Source organism: Cavia porcellus, unplaced genomic scaffold (genome assembly GCF_034190915.1).
Source record: "Cavia porcellus strain 051 isolate PalLab524CR breed Dunkin Hartley unplaced genomic scaffold, mCavPor4.1 scaffold_23, whole genome shotgun sequence".
Classification (NCBI taxonomy): Eukaryota; Metazoa; Chordata; class Mammalia; order Rodentia; family Caviidae; genus Cavia; species Cavia porcellus.
The window spans coordinates 46,096,248-46,115,142 of record NW_026947506.1 but is presented as its reverse complement, the minus strand read 5'-3'; the positions used below and the strand labels follow the sequence as shown (position 1 = coordinate 46,115,142).

Here is an 18,895-nt window from a genome sequence, read left to right as displayed (position 1 = left end):
AAACTTACAGCAGAAACAGAAGCCAGCAGATGTGTTCTGGGGTCACTGTGGGTTCTTATTTTTATTGCCACCAAGTCGTACTGGAAAGGTGAACTGCAAAGCTGCTGATGTTCTGCCAGCTTCCAAGAGTAACAATAAAAATAATCACCAAGCTGCCCGCGGGGCTGTAATAAAAGCTCTTTTCTCATCACAGTGGGATTTCACTTCTGGGGTGACAGTCCTTCATCCTGAAAACGAAAACCCACAGTCCCCATCGAGCCACCTCCTCCAGAGCCGGGAGAGAGGAGATCTGCCACTGATCGCACCAGGGACCACACCGAGTGTGCAGGGCTTCACGGGAACCCTTGCCTGGTGACTTCTGTGGAAATCGACAGCCTGCAGCCACATCCCCTGGAGGAAGTGCTGCCTTGGCAGCAGGGTGGTGCAGACATACTCTGGACCTGCCACCAAGTGGCCCGCCCTGAGCCAGCTCCTCAAAGTAGGCCACACGTGTGAGCCCCAGCCTGGGACCAGTGCCAAGAGCAGCTCTGGCCCTCCCCAGCAGGTCGGCCTCCTGACTGTGCCCTTGGACATTTACATACTCCCCAGGCCTTACACACCAGTGTCCCCAGGAAGCCACTGCAAGGATCAGGATGGCCAGAGCAGTCTGGCCTCCAATCTGCCCACACCCTTTGGGGCTGTATTTAATCAACAGGAGTCAACCAGAGATTCACTGGAGGACAAGAAAAATCCCATGATTTGGAGAATATCGCAGAGCTGTGCTGTTTCTAGAAAAATCGTGACAATTTAGTGACATGTGAATGTATCTTAGGTGAGTCTCCCTTTGCATTTTAAAATTCTTTAAGCCAACAAAACAGAAACCTCATGGCAGCTCATAAATATGATCTAGAGTCTTCCCCCAGGCTGAATGAGATGGGGCCAAGACAGGCCACTGGTTAACACAGGCTCTGGCTGCCCCTGCATCTCCGATTCACGACACTCACACAAAGAGTAGCCAATTCCTGCTGGACAAACTTTACTCACCCTCACAGCCCAATCCCCTCCCTGATGGCCTCTGTCTACGGCCTCTCAGCACACAGCTGTCCACACAGTGTCCTTCTGCACTGCATTCACTGCAGCTTCAGGACCCTCAAACGGGATCGTCAGGATTGGACAAACCAATCTGCAAAGCACCAAGACCAAAACCTAACGAAAATAGCCTAACCTGCAGCCCCTGCCCTGCCTGTGGTGTAACTACCCCGACCACTGTGGACTTTCACCACCCTAGAGCAGAGCAGCCGTGGAGGAGGGGGAACGAATCCCAGCGGCTGGTGCTTGCAGTTAGCACCGAGCTTTGGATTCCCTCAGTTCCTGTGAGCCCACAAATCCTAACAGGCTCGGGGCTTTGAAATCCCAAGCTGATCTGTAGCAGTTTGTGAAATGGAGACTGTGGTAGCACCTTGAAAATTGTTGGGAAGGAACACTTGTAGTCCTTGAAAGCTGGGTTGGTCTTGGGGAGAACAGAAGTGAGGCCCCACAGGCACCACTGGGCAGCGAGGGGACTCCTGCTCGCCCCCCGCCCCATCTGCCCCTCTCTCCCCGGCTCTGTGGAAACTTCAGACTCTGCTCTGCCCTCTGTTTAAACCTCTCTCCCTTTGCATAAAAGGAGAGGAAGCTCTTTTTTTTTCAGAGTTATATTTACACTTCCCAAATCAGAAAATGTCCTAACCAGATAGGACAACAGGTGCCAAACTGGCAACCACAGTTTAGAACCTGTTTTTTTTTTTTTTTTTCCATTTCTTTCTGAAACTCTGTGTCGAAGGAAAGTTAACGAAATGTCGGTTGTTGTTTTCTACACAGGACTAACAATTCTTTCAACAGAGAACAAAGCAGAAAATAAAATCGGGACCTATAGCTGGGGCAAATGGCATCTTTCCCCGGACTCGGACAGACAGTGCTTTAATCTTAGATCTTATTCCGTTTAGTAAATTGGGGAACTGCAATGGGATCTTGAATTTGTGTTGCCAGAATAAAATGAAGATAACATCAATTGTCTGTCTTTCTGCCTTCCTTCCTCTCCTCTCTCTCTCTTCCTCCCCCCTTCTCTCTCTCTCTCTCTCTCTCTCTCTCTCTCTTCTCTGGCACCAGGGCTTGCATCCTGAACCTTCACACTGAGCTCCATCTCCAGGCCTTTTGTTTTTATTTAATTTTGAGACAAAATCTCACTAAATTGCCTGGGTTAGGCTGGCACGTGAAATCCTTCAGTCTCCCAAAGCTCTGGCGTCACAGGTGTATAAAACCATGCCCAGCTGTGTTTTCTTGATGTAAAAAACCCAAACATTTTCCATAGTTAAACTGTACAAAACTGGAAGCCTGCTTTATAGTGTGAGGATGGGAGGTTTTCAGCCTTTTCTGGCCTAATTTTTGTACAAGTGTTCTTCCTGAAGCCACACGCCAGCTTTGGGACATTACTGATACAGGACTAACCCTCCTAGCTTCCAAAGCTCTCATGTGTGGGTATGCTGAAACAAATAGGGATTCAGACTAAATGGTCCCACCTAATTCAGGTCCCCACGCAGGAGGTATGTGGAGGTATTTGGAGTGTCACAGGGCCTGGGCCATGTGGTACTCTGGGTGACAGGAATGGCTAAATATCCTGCAGTGGGAGGGGCAGTCTCACATAAAAGAGGGACCCACTGTCCATGACTAATCATGTCTGTTGAGGAATAGCTGGCACCACCTTGACCTCTCATATCTGTGTTCCAGAAAGTTCCATTGCTAGGATCCAACACTGGATCCCACCTCAACTCTGAGTCTGTGAACATTTTCTAGAATGTTCCTAGACTAGGAAGCAGCACTGGATCTTACCTTAATCCTGACCTTGTGAACATTAATTGCCCATAATGTTTCAGAATGTTCTTTGACCAGGAAATAGCACTGTATCTAACTTTAGTCCCAATCCTGTGAACATTCTCCAGAATCTTTCAGAATGTTTTATGACTAGAAAGTAGGGCTGGATCCTACCACAATCCTGGCCCTGTGAACATTCCCCAGAATGTTCTGGAATGTTTAATAAATAGGAAGTAGCACTGGATCCTACCTCAGTCCTGGCTCTGTGAACATTCCTCAGAATGTTCCAGAATACTTAATGAATAGGAAGTAGCACTGGATCCTTCCCTAAACTTGGCCCTGTGAACATTCCTCAGAATGTTCTAGAATGTTAATAGGAAGTAGCACTGGATCCTACCTCAATCTGGCCCTGTCAACATTCTTCAGCATGTTCCTTGGTTAGGAACCAGCATGGGACCCCACCATGATCTGGCTCTGAATATGCCCCATTGTCCTCTTCAGAGTCACTATCCTCCAGTCACCAAGGTGGCGTCATCCTGGCCCATGTCAAGGAAGTGGACAGATATCATGATTGGGGACAGATCTTTCCTCCTGGGGCCCCGGTCACATTGGTCTCATGCTGTTCTGTCATGAGGTTGAACTTCCTAATGCATGTGCTGTGGGTTGCTCCCCAGACCTAAATGCCCCCTTCCAAATACCACTCCTAAGACCTAGAGCGAGACGGGAGGTCTGTAGTCCCTGCCTCCCACTGTCACTCCCTGGTTCCTCCCAAAGTCCCAGGAGGACTCAGTACTCCAGGCATGAGATCCGCTCCATATCCCGACCTGTTCCACATGCAGCCCCACTGGGAACAGCCCTCCTTGTCCACCTCCTGGAGGGACAACCTGCAAGTCCTCCCATTGACACTGGTGATTTTATGCTACCATTGGCCTCCATCCACAAGGAAGGTCGGAGGAGCAGTGTTCGCATCACCTGGCACATGAGAGGACCTTGGAGGGGACCCACTCACTTCAGGAGGCTAGTCTAACCCTGGAGCAGGGTCCATACCACCCTGAAATGGATTCCACGGGCAGCCCGACTGAGACCTGACTGCTGCGCTCTGTGGGGCTCTGAAGTCAGTGTGGGTGCTGCTGGCCTCTGGATAGCAAGGATCTTGCCAAAGTGGCAGTGCCCACAGTGCTAGGCTCCTCCTGTTGCCCCAGTTTGGCTCACACTGGACAGAGGCAAGGCTGTGGTCCTGGCGGGCTGACCCTGTCCATGCTTCTGCCCCAGATGCTCTGGAGTATCCTCAATGGCATTGCACAAGGGAATTAGGGACAAGGTCACAGTATGGCCAGGGACCATGCAGGCATGTGCGACCTAGAGTGAGCCCCAGGTATGGGGCAGACCACAGGACACTCTATTCTACTAGGCTGAGTCCCAGTCAGGGCCGAGGAGCTCATGTCCCACATATCAGGGCCAGGACCACCTGGCAAGTGCCAGACACCTGCGTGGATACACCTACACACATCTGTGCATACCTCCCCCACACACATGTGCAAGTATACACATGCCAGAGTCAGGGCCTAGATTACTGCTGTGCTCCCGGCCTCTCAGCCCTATGTACAGAGACACTCATGTGCATACCTACACATGCACCCTTATCTACACACACGTGTGCACACCTACATGCACACCCTACACAGATGTTTGTGCACACACACCTACATGCACACATAACACACCCTTATGTACACCCTATGTGTACACCTACACCCCCCCTTATCTCTACACATCTATACACATGCATAACATACACTCATCCACGCATACCCACCCCTCACAGAGCTAGGAAAGTGCTTTCAGAAACACATTTCTATGTACATACACCTACCTGCACACACACACACCTCTGTGAACACATACCTACACGATACACTCACATATACCTGTGATATACCCTTACATGCACATACCTACACATACCTGTACGTATACCAACCTATACCCACATATTCACACACGCACTTCTATGTCCTGCATGCACACAGGCACACACATACACACACCTACTCACACATTCCCATACACACACAGACACATACACACTGATATATGCATACCTACACACCCCTCATATACACACATACAAGCATCCATACACACATATACACACCTACCTATCCACCCCTACACGTATGTACTCACATGTGTATCTGCATATACACTGATTCACACATATATATATACAAATAACCCATATACACACACACATACATACAGGTACCACACATAAACAGAGACACACGTGTCCATCATATGCATACCACATGCCTACCCCACACACAGAGACCCACATCTGTTTCCAAGTTCCCCAAAGAGCCCACAGAACCCTCGGCCACGGCTCCCAGTCCCATGATAGGTTCTGGCCCACAGAGTTGCCTCTTCCAAGGTTTTGAACATGGTCCTGTGGGGCTCAGTGACAATCTTCATGGCTTCCAAACCCCACCACGCTGAACAGCAAGGTGGCGGCATGCGCACCCCGGAAGGAATGGCACGTACCACATTACTCTGCAGCTGGAAGCAACACACCTGTCCCCGACCTGCCTCAGGAACCAAATGTGTGAGGCCCGGGGTGGGAAAATGGCTTCTGTAACGCCGTTCTCCCACAAGCAAAGGACGCGGGAAAGGCCTGCGGCATCCAGACTCACTGCCCTCACAGGCAGTTTAAAACAGAGATAGTGAGTGCAAGGCAGAGGACACAGAACTTCAAAAATGCGCCTCATCCAAACCACTGAAGAACTCCGCAGGCAGGCAAGGAGTTAAAAAAAAAAAAAAAAAAAAAAAAAGATCTAGATTCCCAAGGCCATGCTCTTAGGATTCCTCAAAGAAGAACAAAACAAAACCCAAGACCCAGCCGCCAGCCACTTGAAGTTGGGCAAACAGCTCTCTGCCACGACCTCTTTTGCCTTTGAACACAGCGAGCTCCTGCAGCAACACTCAGATGCTGTGAGATAATATTTCTCCAGGCTGACTATCAGCGCAGGAGCGATGCACTGCACAGATAGGGGGACTTCCCCTCGCTGCTGATTAGATAAGCCGCTCACATCCGCACTCCAGCCCGCTGCCCCGCTCCTTCCCGACAGACTCCCCAGCCCTCCTCATACACAAGCGTCCATCCAGACACCTGTCCTTTGGCCCCTGTGCACAACTTGCAAATCAAGGAGCACCTAGGGGCGACCCATTCCAAATACCCCATCCTCTTACTATGCCCAGTTCTGCCCCAACATTCCAGTCAAGGACTTGTTACTTCAATGGCATGATCAAAAAACCAAGATTTTTGTTCTTGCAGGCCTAGTCATTTATCTAGAATTGTTTTCTACTATTTATTTATTTGTGCAGTTTTGCCAGGGTGAAAGCAAACCCTGGTCAAAGCACTCGACAGGAAGGACCAAGGTCAACTACTGTTGCTCAAAGCTGTGTCCCCAAACATCAGGCTGAGACGTGACTCCCAATGCTCAAGTCCTGGGGGAAACGGGGCTCTCTCCTCCCACCAGTGGGTGGTCCCTCAAGCCGGCAGGACCAGGGACACTCATCTCAGGACACAGTGGGCATAGACAGAGACGCACGCTCTTTCCACACCCAAACCCACACTTCCCTCTGCCTGGGCTCAGCTACTACCCAAGCATGTGCATTTCCAGTCTTTTGGTTTTTTTGAGACAGGGTCTTGTGATGTAGCCAAGGCTGACTTTGAACTCACAGTGATCCTCCTACCTCGGCTTCTTGTCTGGCGGGATTTCAGGCTTGCACCACCATGGCTGGCTCCATGTGTGAGTCTTTAGCAAGCTCTGTCCCACCTGAAGTGAGCTCAGGTCCTTAGTTGATTCACCCCCAAAACCACCGGCCCAGCACCATCCTAGAGCTTCTCCCCTGTGTCTTCCCTCAGTGTCTACATCTGCCTAAACCCTGGATCCGCCCGCTGCTGGTACAGGCGCCATCACCTCTCGCCTTTGGTTTCCAAGCCTCCTTCTGTGTCCTCTGTCTTTTCCACTTCCCCCATCACCATCCCAGAGCAGGGCCAGGGGTGGAACCCACGGCCTTCACAAACGAGCTGCATCACAGTCCTATCTGTATTTTGTGTTCTGAAGCAGGGTTTCGCTACCTCATTAATAATGGGCCTGAACTTGCAATCCTCCTGCCTCAGCCTCCCCAGTGGTGGGTTCACATGCACACACCACCACACCAGGCATGTCAGTTTTTCAAAAAATTTGCCCATTCGCTCCCTAGACTCCAATCAAAAAACTCCCAAAAGAAAGACTTTAAGGAGTGCTTGGTGAAGATGCCTTGGGGTGTCTGCATCTCCCCTTCTCTTGTCCTGAGCACGTATGCTAAGGGTGGAGTGGGAGCCAGCACCTCCAGTCACAGCTACTCCAGAGAGCCCAGAGTTCTCTCATTGCTAAAGAGATGGCCTCAGAACCACAAGCGAGCGTCCGTGAAGGAGACTGAGGTGATGACCAAGTCGCTCCTTCCCCAGAGCCCACTCCCGTGTCCACCTAAATCTTCCAGCTACACACTGAATCTGTTTCTTCTTATTCGGGCAGGATAGCAACGGGGCTGGGCCTCCTGGCCATCACCGGGCCCCCTGAGTCTGGGGGCAGAGCTCCTGTCCCTCTTACACTGCACACAGCACTGGTTGGGGATGCGTCCGTCCCCTTTCTCCCAGGAACCAATGGTCTCTTCCTCTGAATCTGCACAGCATCTCCGGGTGACCCTGTGTCCGGCTGCTCAGAAGCAGGCTCTGTCCCTGCCGCCTCAGACAGCCCAGTCTTCACCTGTCTCCATGCTCCCCGAGATGCCTGCAAGGAGCCAGCTCCCTGGGCTCCATCTTGGACTGGACTGTGTCTGTAGGTCACCCCATCTCTCCGTGATTTTCGCTCTAGTCTCCCTGATCCCTCCCATCTCTTCCAGCTCTTCCCAGTCTGCTTGTTTCATGCATTTACAACATTCCCCCTCCTCTTCTGTCCTCAGAGCTGCAAAGTGTCCTGTTTTCTCTCAGCTGGAGTCCGAACAGCTGCCTGTAGTCTTCTGGTCTACCGTAAACCTTCCGAGTACTACAAGTGGCATTCTGTTCCTGTCTTTGCCAGCTCTACCACGTCCCTCATCTAACCTAGAGTCATCCTGGGACACATGCCTGATTACTGCTGTCCCTGCCCCTTCCTACTACCGCGCACTGATTCTCAGGCCAGCAAAGCTTTAGCCTGAGCCTTAAGGGCAGGGCGAAGGGTCTTGACCCAGCCTCCTCAGGTGCTCGCTGGGCCCTTCCAGCCCAGCAGCCTGGGCCTCCCTGCGTCTCAGGGCTCCTCCTCCTCTGCTGCCTCACGCTTCTCTGGGGTGGGGGATTTGAGGCTCCTGCCTTCTCTCCTTCCACTCCTGTGGGATGCTGGGATACATCCCTTCACTCCCTACATGTTGTTTTATTGTCCTAGGGCTGGGGTTGCACCCAGGGCCTCACACATGCAGACGAGCGCTCTTCCTCTGAGCCACGCCTCCTCCACCCATGTGTGAGGGTTGCTTCCTCCTGTTGTCCGATTGCTCCATTCAGCTCCTGCTACGCTGTCAGTTACTATAACAAACAACCTACAAGCACGAGGATTTTTCTCAAGAGCTACAGTGGACAGCTTGGCTTCTCCAACAAAGTCTGCTGTGGGCATCAGGTCACCTGGGCTCCTCGCTGTCGCCTCTAGCTTCCTCTCCCCACTGCCCCTGTCTTGTCCAGAGTGATGGATCCTTGTTGTCTAGCCTCCTGAAATGGCCTCATCCTCCTCAGGGTTTCAGGGCCTGCTTTGATGTTTCACTTTCCCCACCTGTCCCCTGGGCTAGGTCAACTGCTACCACCAATGGAGGCACAAGATTGCTTTTAAATCCCCCAACTCTGAATTTCCTACTTTCTAGATGACCCAGGAAGGACCTGGGGACTGAATACCCAGTTTACACTTAGTAAGGGACAAGAAGAAGCACCCCCAGGAAACAGCCATGGGTCCCCACCACCACCACCAACCCGCAGGACAAAGGAGACACGTCCAGTGCCCAGCCAGCACCTGGAAGGTGGCGATTCTCCCAGGAGGCAGTGAGCACATTTGTCAGGCATTCATGACAAGGATGAATTCAGACTAAGGGCGCTGTGCCCTCTTCTCTCTCCCCTCTCCAGGAATTGGCCTGACTTGCAGTTCCCCAAAGGATGCCCACACTGTGGGGTGCTGCGGGCTCCATGCTGCTGGGATTTCAGGGCAGGGCCGCCACTTTCCCTATCCGACAGGAAGTCTGGCTCTCAGGACAGGACGTGGCCAGTGGGTGATCTCTTGGGCTCCTGGCCCTGGGCCCTGCTTCCCCACAAACATCTCAGGCAAGTTGTGGGTCTGCTGTGTCTATATTAGGTGGGGCCCTCAGGCACTAAACAGATGGGGTAACCAGGCACCCCCTTAGCTAGCCAAGTGCTGCCTGTGCCAACCCCAGAGTATGCACACTCTCTCTGGCTGCATGCTGTTATTTACGTTGACCTCGTAATTTACATAGACCCTCATCTCAAAAGGAGGCACATGCAGTGCAGCCTAGGGTACCAGCAGGGCCACCTGACAGCACCCAGGGGCCGTCTCAAAGACAAATGTACCCATGATGACAGAGCAGTTCATCTGTGTCACCCAATCCCCACACAGGGAAACCCTGAGGCTGTCCTGCACAAGACAGAGGGACAGGCCCAGGCCTCCTTCTCTTCCTACGAACAGCAGTACTTCCCACTAGGGACCAAGTTTTCATGGGTGACCTTGGGACCCATCTACTCCAGATGGCTTCAGCCACTGTCCAACTGCTGGTGCCGCTAACTGCACAGCTGAAGTCACTGTGTCTGATGGGACTCTGTTTCTAAGATGTAGAAGCGTGTGGGAGCTGTGTCAATGACGCGCCAGGACATCCTACAGACAGAGTAGCTGGTAGGAATGCTGTCTGAACCCACCCTGTCCCTTCTGCCTGCAGGGATCTGCATGTCCTTCCTGACGGCCACTGTGTAAGCAGGTGCTCAGTGCCCTGCCCAGGTGCCCACGGCCCCTGCTTAGGAGAATGTAGCAAAGGGGTGAACACTGGGCCTGGAGTCAGAAACTGAGCTTAATGTGGACCTCACCATCTGACGCTGGTGACGTTTCTCTGGGCTTTCGCTTTCTGGTAGTGGAAAGGAAGGCGAAGCTTTCTCTGCATGGCCTAGGCAGGTATGGGTGTGACTTCCCAGTGGGATGGTGCTTTGGAGACTGGAGGCAACTGTGCCTGACTCAGGCAGCCCAGGCCATACTTTAATAGTTCACATGTATCACCTGGTTTTTCCAGTGAACACATACACTTGAGAGACAGGGACTGACTGGATGGGGTGGTGGTGCCCACCTGTGACCCCAGCACTTCCCCAGTTCCAGTCCTACCTGGCCAACTTAGGGAGTCCCTGCCTCAGAAGCAAATAAGCAAAAAAGGGAGGAATGAGGGTACAGTTCAATGCAAAGGCCCTGGGTTCAATCTCAAGATCTGGGATTAAGAAGAGCTCTTTTTAAAACAAAACTCTAGAGAAAGAGTCCTGTTGATATTACACATAAAATGTGTGCTTTCCACCATTTGTGTCCATAAAATACAGCTTCCCTCAGATGCACCAAGGACAGGAGACAGTGATGGGACCGAGCTCCTTTGGGGACATGGTCTTCACACCTGCTGCCTGCTGGCATGGGGCAGGGAGGCCCATGCCATGTCGACTCTTAATTATCCTCCTCTCTTTCTTTGTTTTCCCTTGATGGTACTGGGGATTGAACTGAGGGAGCACTGAGCTATATCCTCATCCCTTTTTATTTTGAGACAGGCTCTCGCTAAGTTGCCCAGGCTGGCCTTGAACATGCAACCTTCCTGCCTCAGCCTCTTGTGTAGCTGGGGTTACAGCTGTGCATGACCATGCCATGCCCCTCCCCATCTCTGGCCTCTATTTCCTTGACATGAAGGAGAGCAGCAGATACACGGACTCCTCTTCTTACCCACTGTCTCGCAAAGACACAGAGGGACACAGTGGTCTCACTGGGCAGAGCAGAGGGACAGCAGGAAGCTCCACTTACCCACTCCTCTCTCGCCCTTGGAGTTCTGTCCCCCAGAGCTGGTGGAAAGGTCCTCAGGGACAGGCATGGGCTCATCACCATCATCTGGAGTGTCGCTGACCGGAGGGCTGTCCTTCCCTGAGGAGAGAAGTGGGACTTGAGGGCTGGCTGTCGCTGTTCCCCACGTGGAAGCCCATGGTCCAGGCCCTGCCGAGCTGGCCCAAGAGGCTGCATGGGGAAGTGGTCACTGGCCTGAGGGGAAGCTTCCCAGTGGAAAGAACACTGGTTTGTCGTCCTGTAATTGCTTCTCAGTGACCCCTTCCAAACACCAGACTTGGGAGAACACCGATGAGCAAAAGGAGGAAAGGAGAAAATCACCTGCACTCCCAAAGTCGTGACACTAAACTCACAGGGTGAGTGTGTACATGCACGGGCACACGCACACACACACACACACACACACACACACTTCTGTGTTGTGGGTAATGTGTGGAGATATCCTTTGGTTTTCACATTAGTTTTCAGATATTTCTACACACTTTATTCTAAGCCAGGGACCATACCTCCACAATTCTGTTTGCTCGGGGTAAACACAGCTTTATTTAAGTCTTCCTTACACATTACAGGAAGCCTGTAACTGCTTCCTGTCCTTTGCTGATTAACCAACACAGCGGTGCTCACCCTCCTAGCTCACACATCCTCGGGGACACTATTTCCCAACCCCCTCCCACCCCCGCAAGATGTTCAAAAGCACCTGTATGTTTAAGGCGCTCCATGTTTTAATGCACGTCCCCCTGGAAGGGGGTTCCCATTTACTCCCCACAAGGCTTCCTCAGCCACTTTCAGGTTTTGCTTTTAGGACACAGGACTGATCTGCCCGCTTTCTTTTCAGCAGACAGGGACTCCTTTGCCAGCCGTCCAGTTTTATTTGTACTGGCAGAGAGATGAGCTCCCTACTGAGGGAGGTCTCCCCTTTCTATATGTGAAGAATCCCTAAAATGACTTTTCCAGAAACAAACATATCCACAAGGTGGTTGCTTATCCTGCAAAAAGTGAGATTTGCTGAAGAAAACTGGGTTTTACCAGACACCATCTGTACTAGGACTGGAGCAAAATGAAGTCAGGATGGGGACCGCTCACCCACACCCCGGAGTCCACTGTTGGGAAGACACCCTGGTAGAAAATGCTCCCTTTGCAGAAGTTGAAACTGTCACAGCTTCTGTCCTTCTGGAGCTAACTCGAGTGATGGGACACACACACGTAAGGCAGAGACAGTGAGGACTGCAACTGATGTAAACCAGCTCATTACAGCTATCTGTAGAAGATCAGCTTGGACCGACATCCTAGCAGAAACCCAAAGAAGGATGGGAACCTGCTTACAGACAAAGCGATCATCCCAGATAGACAGACCCAGGCTTGGGAATGTGTAAAAGACAAAGAAAACGTTCAAATGTCCAGAAAACAGCACCAGGTGTGGCGTGAAATCTCTTCACTGGTTTGAATAAACTTCCTACAAGAGTAACACCAACATCTTAGAAGACTGGCAAGACCAGTGAGATCATTCCCAGTATATGAAACAGCTTTTACCAGAACCTTTAAAATAGAAGCTGCCCCGGCACCAAGGCCAGGCTTTGGGGAATAGCACCGCTTTTGCTAGGACCAGACGCCACCATTTACTATTCCAGCTTAGCTGTAATTAGTGCAACTGGCATATTTTCAGAGAGAGCATTATTGGGTATATTTGGGTAGCCAATACAAGATGAATAGTTAAAGATGGGGTAGGATTATAAAAATTTCCCAAGGAAAAACAAAAGGCCAGAGAGACATTGATTGAAAGTGCTCAAGTTACACTAAAACCTTGGAAATGTCATTGAATCAGTATGGTTTTCACTGCCCTGAATAGAAGACCTTCCGCTCAGTGTTTTAGTGTTATTTCTCACATCAGCCATAATTGAGGAAAATACCTGGGGAGGTTTCTCCAGTGGCCACCCTGGGAGGTCTGTGTGGTGTGATCAGAATGTACAGGGAAAGGTTAAACCGGAAGAACACTTATTACTGTAAAAGACACATTGCCACAAATCCCCCTTGAAAACACCTCCTCAATCCGAGCACCCTTATTCCTATCGTTCCCACCACCTTTTAAATCAGATACAGAGCCCTTGCTCATGAATGTCCTCAGGGACTGTGACCATAACTAAGGTGAACGCTGCTCCAAGTGCTGTCCGAAGAGAGGCAGGCGCCCAGAGACCCAACGCTGTGTCCTCCTCCTCACTCACCAAATCTGACAGTATGGGCTCTGGCTCCTCCCAAAGTCACAGTGAACGAAAAGGAAATGTTCTGAATCTGCTCAGGACATGGAGGCAGCCAGGACAGTACCGCTGGACTTCCGGGAAGAGGACTCCCCAGCCACTGCGCAACACCGTGCCAATGAGGGGGTCGAGTGCTCGGAGGGAGGGAAGACCCGGGGGATTCTTGCCAGTGTGTCTTTTACTCTAATATGTTTAACAATTTTAGCGATCACCACAGTTCTCAGTCACGCCTTGTAGGAACCATGTGGTAACTTTGATTTCACACAAGAGAGTTGCCTGGAATAGTGGTTTGCAAACTCGGAGGGCTTTAAGCAGATAGCACAATAAGCTTAAACAGAACTCTAACATGTAAGACAGGTCTTCTGTGAACAGGAGCCAGGGACACCCAACCTTCTCAAAGGTCACAGTGCAGGGCCGGCCCCAGGGCGTGGCTTCACAGTGTGTACTGACTGGGACTGACCTGGGTGTCACCACCAGTGGTCTCGATGATGCAGTGGTGTGGGACAGAGCAGAAGGAACTTTCTGGACTTATGTCTGTACCATGCTCTTCCCCCTCCTGTAGAGTCTCCGGGACATTCTGGGCCATGTGGTGCTACGGCACGGAGCGGGCCTCAGAGGGACAGGATGGAGCTAGCTGAGAAATGCACACTTTGGGCTCAGTCCACGAGAAAATGCACCAAGTAAGTGTCAATTGCCTCTGCAGATTTCTCTGACTGATCCACCTGTTGGGGGTGACATCACCCCCAGTCGCGGTGCACACTCCCAACAGCAGATGTGCTTGGGAGGACTGCGTCTGTCCCAAAGGCAGCACCGACTCCAGCTCTCCCCACCCTGTCTTGCGCCGTGGTGCCCTGCTGTGCTGTGCTCTTCTCTCCACGTGAGGAGAAGGAGTGACAAACACAGTGGGGACCACGATTCTAAAACCCTTCGAGTCGGATGGATCGATTGAAACTCTCCCTGCAGAGAGGACCCCGTGGGGGGGGGGGGATAAAAAGTCAGTCTCAGTGGGCGCCGGGCACCGAGTGGAAATCATCAGGGCTGGGGGGCACTCAGGGGCGCTCTGGGAGCTCAGGCTAATTCAGCTGTCCTCGCCCCCGCCCGGCGATGCTTCCTAAGAGCTTGTCTGATTTGCCTAAAAGCCCCCAGCCCCCTGCATGAGTCACGGCTGAGCCTGGTGTCCAGGACCCCGTGTTTGCTGACTGCTGGAAAATCCCCCTGGAAAGTGTCTACCAACACTCCACAACAGGGGACGGGCACCTGTCACAGACAGCGCGTGTGCTCAGCTCGTCCTTCAAAACCAGGAGATATTTATGATGGGTCACGCACATCCATTCCTCCCCAGTCTGGCTGGGACATGGAGGCTTACGCTGCAGGACACAGTTCTTATGTGACCAACGTGAGACTGAGGCAGATGTCGCACAGGGCACCTCTTTAAAATCTTGCCCAGTGTGTGTAAGGAGCCTAAAGATCCTCATTTGGCCTAGTTCATAGAGTTGTGGGATAAGAACTAAATAAATAAACTGGGAATGAACACTGCCCCTTACCTGAAATTTTGCAAGAAATCACAGAGTGTGTATCAAACTGGCCTGGCCAACAGGGGCAAAATGGATTACAGCAAAGTCTCTTAGCTTATTTTTTAAAGTTACTGGATATTATGTCTCTCTAGGTTTTTATATAACAGTGATATTTGGAGTACTGAAAAACCAGGTTAATTTTTAGAATTCATTTTCCTTCGTACAGACAAGAGATGTGTTAGCTTTGGGGAACAAACTTCCATAGGTTCTTAATTGACTGATCCACAATGGAAGCCCTTCAAACTTTTGGATTCACACCAGTCTTTTTATAGTTGTTGTTTGTTTGCTTGTTTTTTAGAATAAAGTGCATGTATTTGGAGAAATTGTCTATTTGTTGTTCATAGGTCTGTGCTTTTCCACCTAAGGAACAGAGTCCCATTCAACAGCTTTAGCTTTGTCGCAGCTATGAGGTCTGACACTGGTGGGCTGTGACAGGGGTACAAGACCTAGAATGCAGGTGTCCATGCAGGGGTATGTGATTCGTGCCTGGAATCACTTTGGAAAGTGTCCTAGAAAAACCATGCAGCCCTTTTTATCCTTAGAAGAACTTTACATGCGTTTATGAAGATGGTTCTGTATTCCAGTACATCTTTTTGGGCATGGACTAATTTGCATCTCTTCATACTCATCCTGCAGGATCTGTGGATATACATCAAACTTGAGGGATATGACCTCAAATTTACTTTTTTAAAAAACTGGGAGGTCAATAAAAACTTGCTTACCTATGTCAAAAAACAAACGAAGAAGAAGGGTAAGGTCTTCCATCCCACGCAAGCCAGTAGCGTGGTTCGGCAGCCTGTAACGTTCTCCAGAAACATGAGCTCTGCGTGGTACCAGGTTCCCACCTTGTCCCAAGTCCCACCTCAGCAAGGCAGAATGACTTAGAGGGTACAACACAATTCCACTTGTTTAGAGAAATGAGTGAAACTTTGGAGGAAATTACCTCAATGCTAATTTAAATGGAATTTACCTCTTGCCTGTGTTTCAAATAAAGCACTGTGGGCAAGAAGATTTTGTGGACAGGTTAGAAGAGACACTGTACCATTCACTTCATCACAGGCAAAAGATTTCTCAAGAAAAAGATTGCTCATTCTCTCATTCACATTCTGGAATGCCTAAGTTGCTGACATCTATGGTCCTCCACAGGGACAAAATTCCTGGGGCGAAGTGAAGCTCAGAACACAGAATTTCTCAACTCCTACCTCCCTTGCTCAGCCATACATGAAATCACCCCCCCCCCAGAGATGGAACTATTTGCACCCCAGGGAGCTAACAGGGTCTGCACCCCTGTGCCTCCTCTGCCTCCCTATAGGACTGGGCATCAGTCACATAGAGTCTCAGGGTCTCTGCTCCCAATAGCTTAGAGGGGTCCACTGTATCCTTTTCAGTGGGCCCTTATTAGCATAAAATGAGACAGTGGCTAGGGCACTTTCTGTTACTGTAAAGTATTCAGTCAATGTGATTGCTAATGAACTTGGTAAAATATTTCCATCGCTACTTCAGTGCATAAGAGCCTCCTTGCCTTGAGCAGATCAGGCATATCTGAAAGACACTACCTCAAGCGTCCATGCTCAAACAAACACATTATGAAAAGCACATAGCCAGGTGTGGTGGTGCACACCTGCAATCCCAGCACTCCGGGAGGCTGAGGCAGAAGGGCCCCAAGTTTCAGACCAGCCTCAGAGGTCACTCAGGCAATGCTCCCCTGTTCTGGATATTATAGTGGTCCAGGAGGCAAGGGCCAGGTTTCAGGGCTGAAAGGATGGACAGACAGACGTTGAGACAAACAGGTCTCTCAACTCCTACCTCCCTCGCTTAGCCACTCGTGGAATCCCCCCCGCCCCGCCCCGAGATGGAACCAGACACAATGCAGAAGTTTAGCAAGAGAAGACAGCTGGAAAAGAGAAAGGGGAAAAACTTTCACCCAAAAATGAGGGAGGTGGGGGCCAACGGAGGGAACGCTGGCGTTAGATGTCTTCTTCTCTGTCCCTTTTGGTGACATTTCCCAAGTCGAGTGGCCCTGCATCTGTGAGGCCAAGCTGGACACAGCCCATTCCTGGACCCATGGACGCAAAGACCCAGGCGGTTCCTGAAAGGGTGGATACTACGTGTTTTTACTCTTCCCTGTATTTCTCATTTATTAGGGGACTTCTATGAGACGGCTGATGTCCAAGCATTTTATTTAAAAAAGATTATTCAGTAAAATATCCCTCGGGTTTGTTATAGGAAAATGTGAACTCCTACATATACATACTTAAACCCTAACTACCATTTCCTCCAATTTTACAAGTGAAAGACACTAATTTTAATTTTAGAAGCACCCACCAGATCTGGAGAAGCGGAAGACACCCACCGGGACCCCTGCCCAAGGGGGCGCTGCTCTCTCTGCTCTAACTGCGCACAGAGCACCCCAGACATCGCAGCTTCAAGTCCAGTTCGAGCCTTGGAATTGGCAATTCCTCTGCTGAGGGCCTACAGGGTGAACTTTGGACCAAATCTTTTCAAACAGCAAAGGAGACCCCTTCTTTCAGGAGATCTTTATGGGCAGCTCCTCCATTCCTGCCGGTGTCAGCTATCTTATCGTTTAACTGAAAGAGCCCCACGACAGTATTTAGCATGCTGCGCTATCAGAAGAAAATGAGGATTTTGCTAGCTTTGTTAGCAAGGTGTGAGCTCAGAACATTGATCGCCTCTCCATTATTTTCTTTCCTGGTACTGGGGTCAAACCCACTCAGTTATACCCACAAGTTACAGCCTCTCCTCCACCCTACATTTTTAAAGTTTTGAGACAAGGGCTTACTAAGTTGCTCGGAAAGGACTTGGGCTTGTGACTCACCTACCTCAGCCTCCCAAAAGTGCCATGGACTGATTTATTATTTGCAAGAAATATTTCAGAGATGGCTTTGCACACCAAAGTACTCAGGTCTGTTTATATTTTATTAAAGTATGTGTACATATTTACATGGACATGCCTCAATTCACATATGCAATGGTTAATGATGGAATCTGGATAACTGGCACATCCATGCCTTAAATCTATCATTTCCTTACGATTGGCACATGAACATCTTCTCTTCTACCTATTTTGAGGTCTACAGTGCACTGCTGTCAAGTCCCGTCACCATCTGGAGCACTAGAACACCAGAAAGTGTCCCTCCTGCCTGACGGTAACCTTATATAAGTCAGCCATGGCCTCATCTCTCCCTCTCACCGGCCCTTAAAACTATCACTGTACTCTCAGAGTCCATGAGGTCAAGACTGCAGCTTCCGCATGTGTGGTGACATACCACACATGGCTTTCTGTGCCCATGCCTGCCTCAGTTCACTCTATACAGTGTCTCCAGGCCCACCCAGCTTGTCCTAGAGGACAGACTGCATCCTTTCCTAGCATGACAGGATTCATGAGCTGGCTCTCACATTTCTTCCTCCAGTCACCCACAGATGGACATGTAGGCTGATTCCATCTCTGGCCATTAGGTCCAATGTTGGAGGCCCAATATGCTATCCACTGCCACCCACCTTTTCCAGGATGGAGATCCAGGCAGACCCCTTCTCAATTTATGTATTTTCTTTGAATGCGTAAAGTACCAATTTAGTGACTGCCCAATGTGAAAGCAACAAGGAAAAGCTGAAAAGTGGGGACAAGGAAAGGGCTCTTCTCCCTTTCTCTTTCTCTCCTCGAAACTTCACATTTTGTTTGTGCTTGACTTCTAGGGCGGACCAATTTGTCATTATTTTCCCAAAAAGTATAATCTGTGTTTATCCTTTCTAACCGACCCACCCTCAGTTTCAACACCAAAATCAACTTCTGTCTGGAAGGTTTTCTGGGACAGGTTCTTCACTGGGATCACTGGGGTCAGGGTTTTGTTTTTGTTTTTGTTTTTACACATTCGAGTTTTGGTGTCACTTGGATCCTACGCAGTCATAGAATTGAACCCAGGGGACAAGGTTCGAGTGGTACCCTGACCTCTCCACTGTGACCAGACCCAGTTTCTCAGGCTCTAAGGAGAGGCTGAAGAAGCCCAATGTGAGGGTAAAAGGAGCTAAACTTCTCTTGTTTTCCATTTAACTGGGCTTTTGCTGTTGTAGT

General features: G+C 50.3%; 1 protein-coding gene across 21 annotated transcripts in view; it reads right to left on the bottom strand.

The window, feature by feature from the left end:
• Ikzf1 (IKAROS family zinc finger 1) overlaps window positions 1-18,895 on the bottom strand; it is an 89,164-nt gene that overhangs the window by 53,587 nt on the left and 16,682 nt on the right. For all 21 annotated transcript variants that reach the window (XM_063234343.1, XM_013145414.3, XM_013145415.3 and 18 more), the window contains exon 3: window positions 10,944-11,060. In XM_063234343.1, the coding sequence (XP_063090413.1) occupies window positions 10,944-11,060 (117 nt within the window). The remainder of the gene's footprint in view (window positions 1-10,943; window positions 11,061-18,895) is intronic.